The following is a 10544-nucleotide window of genomic DNA, read 5'->3' on the forward strand; positions in this document are numbered from 1 at the left end:
ATTGCCATTCATTCTGTCCGTCACGATGCGATGGGACTAAATTTCCCGATTAGGATCTCATCCCAAAAACGTAAACTAACATATTCCATGTTTTCCTCCCAAGGATGCTGTTCAGGCAGTGGACCGCGCCAGTAAGTACAAAGAAGACAATCGGCGAATTCTGAAGGAGAGCATCGAAGTGGCCCCGTTCACTGCCAAAATTCAACGCTCCAGAGAACCCGCCGGCCTCGACAGGGATCGAGAGAGAAGCCGAGATTCCCCGTTTCCCGTCCAGATCCCGGCTCTTGCGTCCCTTAGCCCCAAAGCGACCCATGCGCATCCCCATATTTTCCAGACGGAAAAGAGCAACTATTTTACCACTTTGTCCAACAGTGTTATCAATGACCCCCCTAGACTCTACCCTTCCAAAGAGCTTAGCTCTTACTATAAGAAGGTGACGGTTGGTGCGCAAGGTGTTGTGACCAGTATAGGAGAAGCCGCCGTTTCAAGTCAGAGTAGCCTGTCCCTCGGCAACTACAACGCCAAAGTGTCCATATCTCGGCCGCCTCCCCTAATTAAGCATCACCCGGAGGGCGGTGAGGGTCTCGCGGGGAAAATGACTGAGCAGCTCAGCCAGCAGGCTACACTAGTCCAACATCAGCACCACACAGAAAGGATGGAGCGTTGCAGCCCTGCTATTTCTCCCTCCTCCTTCTCGACATCTTCGCTGTCTAACCACCACCCTCATCATCACCACCACCACCAGCAGCAGCAGCAGCAGCACCCTCAGCAGCAGCAGCAGCAACACAACCTCAGGGCAATGCCATCTCTTCACCGAGCCCCCGTCTTCCATCCGCCCACTCAGCACGCGCTTGAACGGAAAGAGGCTGCAGAGCGAGAAAAAGAACGGGAGAAGGAAAGGGAGAGAGCTGCATACGGTGGACGTCTATCTCCGCCGACTCTCACACCCATCCAGCCGGTGACCTTAGCGGCAGCTGGTAGTAAAACATCAGTCGAGCAGCAAAAGCCTCCCACGCTACTGCCGGAACTCAGGGACGTAAAAGGTCACGGAAGTAGTGCCGTCGTTGCCTCGGCTGTCAGCGTGGACAATATGACGTCATCGGGAGGATGGAGAGCCGGTCAAGACCGAAGAGCGCTCTTCTATGGAGAGAAAGGAGCGTCACGAGATAAGCCCCAATCTGCAATGGCGTCCGTCATCGTACGTCCGCCGACGTCCATGAAGTTTGACAATCCTGCAAACAAATCTGGTGCTATGGCCTCTAAGGAATTATCTTTGGGGACTTTCTGCTCAGCTAAGATTCAGGAGGACAGTCAAAAAGCGGGTGAGGCTTTCAGAGACTATGGAGTTATTCAACCCAACTCCAACCTGGATGACATGTACATCCAATATAAAAAGAACTCACTTCGTGGCATGCAGGGGCCTGTGGAAGCCTGTACCACAAACTCTGTTCATAGGACTGTTGTTTCTCCATCGATACAGAATCGAATCGACGCGACAACTCTTGAGCTGGGTTACTCCGTCTTATCTCATCACGGGCCGGGAGAGCAGCAAGCGGGGGTCGGATCGCGTACCTCGTCTCCAGGAGGATCTCTGCCTCAGTCCGGCACGCCGCAAGCCAGCCCTAATCTCACCCCAAGACCGAGCCCTTGTTCCGGCACCGGTCAGGCTTACTCGCCCTCTTTTGTTCACCTCAAGAAGCACAAAGCTGCATTGGCGGCAGCAGCTCAATCGAAAAGCAACCTCTGCACTGGTTCCATGACTGCCACAACTGGATCTGCGTTGGTGGAGCATCCCATTGAGAAAAGTCAAAACTCCACTCCTCCACCTGCCTCCAGCCAAACGTCATCTTCAGCAGATAGCAGTTGCAGCAGCTCAACCAGTGGCAGAACCACACCGGGGAAATCCAGTCCCTTGCACAATGGCCAGTCCTCCGGTCCTGCTCCAACAAGTAGCGGCCAGGCCAGTAATTATCACAAACTCAAGAAAGCCTGGTTAACGCGGCACTCCGAGGAGGATAGGAACACCACGGCTACCGGAAGCTCGGCTGGTTCCAAACAGGAGAAATCGGCCAGCATCAGCAACGCCACAACAATGACGGAAATGATCAAACCATGTACTGTCAATCTCAGCGCCTCCACGTCCAGCGAGGTGGAACTGAGCAAGGACTCTGCCGGCAAAGGAGAACGAGAGAAGCTCTCGGAGGAGAGGACGGGCGGGGGCGAGGAAAGGAAAGCGAGGCGAGGAAGCAAACGCACGTACGAGTCGGCTTCGGAGAGCGGGGGAGATGACTCGGATGCTAGCGAGAGCAAGATGGAAGGCAGAGCCAAGCGCCAGCCCAAACCAACCTACAAGAAGAAGCAGAACGATATGGCCAAGAGAAAAGGAGACAATGACAAGGACGAGGAGGACGTGAAACCCAATGGCATCTTTCGATCTGCCAAAGAGAAGACCAAACTCAAACTGGCCAGTAGCAGTAAGTCGAACGATCATCCTCGCCTATTTGTATTTCATCGTGTAGAGCTTTTTTTTTAATCGCTTTTTAACCCTTACATTAGGTTATAAACAAGACAAACGGGCAGATCTAAAAGTCTACCATGAGTGGAAAACATTGACTTTTTTTATGTTTGTATTTTATTTGAAGCTGCTCTTTGGAAAAAATCGGAGCTTCTTCTTGATGATTTGATTGCTGATATTCTTTCCAGATGGGATCCCACGTTCTGTCCTGAAGGACTGGCGCAAAGTGAAGAAGCTAAAGCAGACGGGGGAGTCTTTCCTTCAGGATGATTCTTGTTCCGAAATCGGGCCCAATCTGCAAAAGTGTCGGGAGTGTCGGGTCATCCGCAGCAAGAAAGGGGAGGAGCCGGCGCATTCTCCTGTCTTTTGCCGTTTCTACTATTTCAGACGGTAAAGCCTGTTTATTTATCTATTCCGTTCCAAGACAAATATTGAAATCAAGTCAAAGTTCAACTTTGAGCAACACTTGAGTTGTCTTTTCCATTTCAGGCTTTCCTTCAGTAAAAATGGAGTCATCCGAATGGATGGTTTCTCTCCCCCGGACCAGTTTGACGAGGAGGCTCTTGCTTTGTGGATCCCTGGAGAGATGGACGAGAGTCACCTGGACCAAACCACAGCCAAGTACATCCTCAGCTTTATAGGAGACATGTTCTGTCAGATGGTCCTGATGGAGAATGCAGCAGCTTCCTGGGTCAAAAAGGATGGTGTGTGTGTGTGTGTGTGTGTGCGCGCTCCTTACAATGACTCATTCAAGTAGTCCCACGTTAAGTGCCACATCCGTGCAGATAGCGTGTGAAGGACTTGTCTAACGGCACTTTTTTCCGTGTGCATTTCAGCCAAGCTTGTGTGGAAGCGCGCCGTTAAGGGAGTGCGGGAGATGTGCGACGCCTGCGAGGCAACGCTCTTCAACATCCACTGGGTCTGTCAAAAATGTGGCTTTGTGGTCTGCCTGGACTGCTACAAGGCCAAAGAAAAAAGGAGCTCCAAAGGTCAGTTGTGGACCGGAGATGGACGGTTGGAGAGATTTCGGGAAAAATCAAAAGCCCAACTTTGTGTTGTCAGATAAAGAACTATATGGCTGGCTGAAGTGTGTGAAAGGCCAGCCTCATGATCACAAACACCTCATGCCAACACAGATCATACCTGGCACAGGTAAAGAACCTACTTCTCCTTGTCAGCCAGATCTTCTCATCTGAGTTACCTCTCCGTTCTTTTTCAGTGCTGACTGAATTAGTCAGCTCCATGCATTCGCTGAGAGAAAAACACAACATCAAAGTGCGCTGTGCATGCGCCAGCAAACAGAATCTTCTCAACAAACTACCAAGCACCAATGGAGTTTCACAGGTACACTATCTTTTAATACCCCAACAGATGGCCGTCCATCCCATTTCAGCGAATCATAGCAACAGCGGCCACGACGTACTAAAAAAGCACAACTCGTGAAACCAGTGAGCCAGTCGGTCTCGCGTTCAATTTCAATCGATGTCAGCTTGCCCTGTGAATGACTGACAAATAATCAGTCCACTGTGTACCTTCCTTTTCACTCAGTCAGTCGGCCAAAGTGGTAGAAAATTCATGCTTAGGGTTATTGTGACCTATGAATTTGCGTCATCAATCTATTATTCTTTTTTTTCTTCCATTGACCCTTTTTTATGAAGAGGGAAGTCGTAATTGAACTTTACTCCGCCGCCAGGTACTGCAGAACGTTCTGAACCACAGCAACAAATTGTCCCTGGTGAAGACTGAGCCACGCTGTCAACAGAACTGCGACCAAGGAGGAGCTAAAGTCGAGTCCAACGGCGGAGGAGGAAGAAGTCCGGGCAGCGATGAAGGAAGCGCCGTGACTCCGCCGGAGTCCCAGTCACCTCTGCATTTCCTCGCCGACCTGGCAGAGCAGAAATCCAGAGAGGAAAAGAAAGGCGAGTCCAATCATTGTTTGGTTCTTGACTTCCGAATGATTACGGTGGCTTGGAATCGATCTATTCATTTTTCAAACAGAAAACAAAGATTCCATGCTACTGGGGAAATCTGTGAAAGAAGGGGACAGCCTGGAGGTTCTGCAGCAATGTAAAACCAATGTTGCCCTGATTGGCAACAGCACAGAGCAAGGCTCCACTCTCCGAGATCTGCTCACCACCACTGCAGGAAAACTCAAGATGGGCTCCACCGATGCTGGAATCGCCTTTGCGCCAGTCTACTCGTCCGCTTCGCAGGTTGAGCATGATTTGGTAGAACTGCTGCTTATTTCATCTGCAACCATTTCATTTGAGCTCATTTTGTGCATTGTTTCCAAGACTGGAAAAGGTGGCCGAAGCATGCCTAATATCCTCGATGACATCATCGCCTCGGTTGTGGAGAACAAAATCCCCGCCAGTCGCCAGACTATCGCCACAAAGCTTTCAATCAAGCAAGAGCCCGTCATCAACGTCAACAACAGCAGCAACCCTGCGCCCGCTGTGCCAGACGACATCAAAACGGACAAGAAGAAGTCCACGCCTGTCACGACAGTCATTGCAGAGGATTCGTCCAATCTGTATCCAGATATTCCTCACTGCTGGCTAAATCACGGACGACTACTTTGGCTCAAGGATCACCGGAACCAGAATAACTGGAAGCTCTTTAGGGAATGCTGGAAACAGGGACAGGTACAAGTCCATTTTTGAGATGATGACATTTCCTTTTCTACATGCCATTTTGATGTTTTTGTCTAGCCCGTATTGGTTTCTGGGATCCATAAGCGTCTGAACGCCACCCTGTGGAAAGCCGACTCTTTCAATCAAGAGTTTGCAGACCATCAGGGGGATCTTCTCAATTGTAAAGACCAAGTGGTCTCCAACTCAGGGATCAAAGAGTTCTGGGATGGATTTGAGGACATCACCAGTGAGTTCAAGCACTGACGTTCGATTGGGTATTGAGGGGGGAAATAGAACTATGAAGGAGTCTAACAAAGATCTTCTAACTCGTTAAGAACGACTCAAGTCCAAGGATGGGGAACCTGTGGTTTACAGACTGAAGGACTGGCCTTCTGGAGAGGAGTTCATGGCTCTCATGCCTTCAAGGTCTTTACAGGCACTTTCAATATTTGCGTGTACTTGTGTTCAGCTACGGAAAAGCTCCTCATGATATGGAGCGGGAATAAAAACAATCCCAATTTATATCCCTCCCCCAGGTATGATGACTTAATGAAGAACCTGCCGCTGCCCGAGTATTCGGATCCAGAAGGAAGCCTAAACTTAGCATCTCATCTGCCGTCTTTCTTCGTCAGGCCAGATTTGGGACCAAGACTCTGCTGTGCCTATGGTGAACAATGACGAATCAAATCAATGCCCAAATGAAATGTTGAGCTACTCCCACACACTACTCACAAAGGTTGCACCTAATTTGACCTTTAGGATGCAAATGTCCAACTGCCAATCTATTTGTAGGTCTTCTTCTACAGAATCCCTACTCTTAAATAATTGATCATTCCCTAGGTGTAGCTGCATCTCAGGACCAGGACTTTGGGACTGCCAACCTTCATGTCGAAGTCTCAGATGTGGTCTCTATTCTAGTATACGTCGGAGTGGCCAAAGGCAATGGAGTCTTGTCCAAAACTGGTAAAATGTCCAAAACAACAATCGTGCAATTACTACAAACACTGGGATGAAGGAAATATGTACTAGTAGGAACGAGTCAATGCTAGAATGTTACACTTGCTTGTCAAAAAAGAATTGGATCTCATCCAAACAGATAAATATTGCTTTGTGTGGTTGTAGGCGTGTTAAAGCGCCTGGAAGAGGACAATCTGGATGAGGGGGTTCGGAAAAGGCTGAAGGACTCCAGTGAAACACCGGGGGCACTATGGCACATCTACCTCAACAAAGATATGGACAAAGTCCGGGAGTTCTTGTACAAGGTAACCGCCATGAACAGCTTGAAATGAGGATGATAACTCATCGTGCAGCTATTGTTCAAACTAGCATGATTATTTATTTCCTTAGCTCTGTAAGGAGCAGGGATTGGATGTATCAGTGGACCAGGATCCAATCAGAGAGCAAGGCTGGTACTTGAGCAAGAAACAGCGGCAGCAGCTTTTGGACGAGCACGGGGTGCAGGGTTGGACCGTCGTTCAATTCCTGGGAGACTCTGTTCTAATACCAGCTGGCTCGATGCATCAGGTATAAAGCCAGCCACACAAGAACATCAACATCAACATCTCACACCTGACACTTCCAACCTTGTCTTTCAGGTCCAGAACCTTCACAGCTGTGTTCAGGTCATCAATGACTTTGTGTCTCCTGAGCATGTGGCCAATTCCTTCCATCTGACCCAGCAGCTCAGACCCAACAATGAAGAAGTCAACTATGAAGACAAACTGCAGGTGATTGTGGACATCTCTCACTGAGTTTGCCTCTGTTGATGGGACTTGCTCTTAGACGACAATCATTTACTCCTCCTTCCTACCAGGTGAAGAACATCCTGTACCACTGTGTCAAAGAGGCTGTGGGCTCCTTAAAACGGAGCCTTTCCGAGGAGGAGGAAGAAGAAGAGAACTCATAACGGCCCCTCTCCGAGACCTGATTGCAGGAGTAGAGCTGCTTATGGAGACTCCCTGGTTGGCTGACATTCACGTAGCCAAGAGGCAAAGTCAAAAAGAGGCGGGTCTACTGGACAGATTGGGGTTCAACCATCCACTGAAGACTGAAGGAAAAAAAACAACAACAACAGAATGTTGGGAGCCACGTTTGAAGACTTCGCTTCTTGAGTGGAACTGTCATGTGAGCCCAAGTGCTGCTTTGGGCGGCAGGAGCGACTCGACTGAAGGTGCTGGGTTCCGCCCTGTTCAACTGCAGCAAGAGCCCATACGGTAAAGTGATTCATTTCTTTTGCTGATTACAAAAGCATCACCAGCAGCAAGCCACTTCAGGACTGTCAGGACTGTCAGGACTGACGGTCGGCGGTGGGACGCGGATGGAATTTACGAGAAGAGAAAAAAAAAACGGTAGGGGGGTACGTAAAGCAACAATCATCAGCTGTATGATTGGAGTCGGCAAGCCCCTCGTTTGTTCCTTTTTTTTGTTCTGTCACTTTGTGTTTCTCTGTGAAGATGTATTTATTTGATAGCTTTGTGTAAATGTGTATGTGTGGTAATGAGACAAAAAAAGCATTCATGTAAATGTGACTTGTACAGTTGTTTGATTCTTCCCACTTTTGTTTTGCTCTACGTGGTTTTCAGTTAGACGGTTCTACTGTGATGGAGGACACATACATGCACCAGCTAATGCCTGTAACTTTGGAAAATGCTATGTCCTCATGCCATAAATACATTTTTGAAGATGAACTGCCAAACTTGTTGTAAAGACTGTTTAAAGTTGTATTATGTATAGAAAAAAAATTGCTCATACAGTTTTGAATTTTATGAAAAAAGTATTCCCTGTAAAACAGACATTTACAAAAAAGATGTAATTTATTTAAGAAAATAATTCATTTTCATTTTGTTGAGATTTACTATGTTTAGCTTCTGAAGTTAAAAGAAAAAAACTAACTATAAAATGTAAATATATACATATATACATTGACTGAGGTATTTTTATAAAACATGTCTTGCTTCAATTTAAAATTTTCAAGTGTGTTACAATGCTTTGTAAAATGAAGTCCAAATGGGGTTTTACATTTTCCATTAAAATGGATTTATCAAGCAAAATATCTAGACTTTGTACTTCTTTAGGGGGTAAATATAATATATATATATATATATATATTTCAATTCAGCTACAATATGATTATTAAAACATATATTACATTAAAGAAAGAAAGAGCAATGAAATGGACATGTTCATTTTACGCTGGGTTACATACAAGTGAATGGGGGCACTGCCATCTTGCGGTAGCTTGGCGTCATTACATGACCCGCTTCATAAACTATCGAGTCAAAAGCCTGTATTTTTAATATCTTACGGCGTACGTATTTATTTAATTGGGCTTATGTGATGATATTTTAAACTAAACAAATGTACAGTAAACTACTCATATGTTTAAGTTCTAATAACCATATTGTAACTGAACTAAAATGATATTGTCATTAAAGAAAGAGCAATGATGAAAAAAGGAAATGGACATGGTCATTTTACGCTGGGTTACATACAAGTGAATGGGGGCACTGCCATCTCGCGGTAGGTTAGCGTCATTACATGAACCGCTTCATAAACTATCGAATAAAGCCTGCATGTTTAATATCGTACGGCGTACGTATTTATTTAATCCTGTTTATGGGATGATATTTTAAATGAAACAAATGTACAGTAAACTACTCATATGTTTAAGTTCTAATAACCATATTGTAACTGAATTGAAATGACGTTTACATTAAAGAAAGAGCATGATGAAAAAAGGAAATGGACATGTTCATTTTACGCTGGGTTACATACAAGTGAATGGGGGCACTGCCATCTTGCGGTAGCTTGGCGTCATTACATGAACCGCTTCATAAACTATCGAATAAAGCCTGCATGTTTAATATCGTACGGCGTACGTATTTATTTAATCCTGTTTATGGGATGATATTTTAAATTAAACAAATGTACAGTAAACTACTCATATGTTTAAGTTCTAATAACCATATTGTAACTGAATTGAAATGACGTTTACATTAAAGAAAGAGCATGATGAAAAAAGGAAATGGACATGTTCATTTTACGCTGGGTTACATACAAGTGAATGGGGGCACTGCCATCTTGTGGTAGGGTAGCGTCATTACATGAAGCCCATTTAATATATTAATTAAATTAATATATTATATTACTTTATACAATATATTAATTAAATTAATATATTATATTAATTAAATTATATGAATAATTGCAATATGGTAATATTTAATGAAAATAATGATATATATATATATATATATAATTTGTATAATGATTTATAGAGATACATTCTGTATAGGTTTTATTATAAGTAATATTAGTATTAGTATTATATTATATTATTTTCATTAAATATTATTATATTATAATTTTATATAATTTAATTAATGGGGTTTTGACTCTATCGTCAATAAAGCGGTTCATGTAATGACGCTAACCTACCACAAGATGGCAGTGCCCCCATTCACTTGTATGTAACCCAGCGTAAAATGACCATGTCCATTTAACTTTCATCATTGCTCTTTCTTTAATGAAAATATCATTCCACTTCAGTTACAATATGGTTATTAGAACTTAAACATATGAGTAGTTTACTGTACATTTGTTTAATTTAAAATACCATCACATAAGCAGAATTAAATAAATACGTACGTCGTACGATATGAAACATACAGGCTTTTGACTCGAGTTTATGAAGCGGTTCATGTAATGACGGCAAGCTACCGCGAGATGGCAGTGCCCCCATTCACTTGTATGTAACCCAGCGTAAAATGAACATGTCAATTTTTCCTTTTCACCAGACGTCCTCTGTTCAGTACACTAGGTCCTAGTGTTTTCCTAGTGACTAGGAAAACAAACCGGCCGGATTTCCCCGCCAAAATGGCAGAATGGTTTATAACTTTACCCGGTGTTCGAGAGACCATGGTTCGAGCCCCACTCGAAGCAGACTTTGAGCTAAAATTTGCATAGTGTAAGACTTGATCAGTTCTCTCGCGCACAAGGCACAAGCTTTACCATTGAGTGTTCTGTCAATGGTAATTTAGCGTTTTTTCGAGCAAGTTACAATTTTAACGTACACTACCAAAAAAAAAAGCCGAATTTTGCTGGCAAAATGGTATAATGGTTTTTAACTTTACCCGGTGTTCGGGAGACTATGGTTCGAGCCCCACACGAAGCGGACTTTGAGCTAAAGTTTGCGCAGTGTGAGACTCGAACTCGGTTCTCCCGAACATAAGGCAAAAGCGTTAACCATTACACCAGTTGGTGTTCTGCACTACCTTGGTGATTTGGTAATTTTATCTATTTCGTGAAACCTATACTATGAATACATAAAAAAACTTGGAAAATTTCAACGCCAAAATGGCTGAATGGTTTATGACTTGGGTCGGTGTCGGGAAAGC

At 44.7% G+C, this 10544-nt stretch overlaps 1 protein-coding gene and 1 long non-coding RNA gene across 3 annotated transcripts in view; one reads left to right on the forward strand and one right to left on the reverse strand.

Moving 5' to 3' along the window:
* jmjd1cb (jumonji domain containing 1Cb) overlaps positions 1-7482 on the forward strand; it is a 34000-nt gene extending 26518 nt beyond the window's left edge. Inside the window, exons 15-31 of one of the 2 annotated variants that reach the window (XM_037278559.1) lie at positions 104-2474; positions 2704-2905; positions 3005-3225; positions 3352-3504; positions 3578-3667; positions 3735-3859; positions 4209-4434; positions 4514-4728; positions 4810-5160; positions 5227-5395; positions 5484-5574; positions 5685-5815; positions 5989-6111; positions 6271-6410; positions 6496-6672; positions 6744-6875; positions 6962-7482. In XM_037278559.1, coding sequence (XP_037134454.1) covers positions 104-2474; positions 2704-2905; positions 3005-3225; positions 3352-3504; positions 3578-3667; positions 3735-3859; positions 4209-4434; positions 4514-4728; positions 4810-5160; positions 5227-5395; positions 5484-5574; positions 5685-5815; positions 5989-6111; positions 6271-6410; positions 6496-6672; positions 6744-6875; positions 6962-7054 — 5010 coding nt within the window. In that variant the 3' untranslated portion in view covers positions 7055-7482. The remainder of the gene's footprint in view (positions 1-103; positions 2475-2703; positions 2906-3004; positions 3226-3351; positions 3505-3577; positions 3668-3734; positions 3860-4208; positions 4435-4513; positions 4729-4809; positions 5161-5226; positions 5396-5483; positions 5575-5684; positions 5816-5988; positions 6112-6270; positions 6411-6495; positions 6673-6743; positions 6876-6961) is intronic. The other variant, XM_037278560.1, reaches the window with a different exon arrangement.
* A 2169-nt stretch (positions 7483-9651) lies between these two features.
* On the reverse strand, positions 9652-10544 carry LOC119138749. Its single transcript, XR_005101200.1, has 2 exons — positions 10217-10544; positions 9652-9963 (listed from the first exon to the last, which is right to left on the reverse strand). It is a non-coding gene; the product is annotated as an uncharacterized LOC119138749 (long non-coding RNA).

This window comes from Syngnathus acus, chromosome 19 (assembly GCF_901709675.1).
Source record: "Syngnathus acus chromosome 19, fSynAcu1.2, whole genome shotgun sequence".
Taxonomy (NCBI): Eukaryota; Metazoa; Chordata; class Actinopteri; order Syngnathiformes; family Syngnathidae; genus Syngnathus; species Syngnathus acus.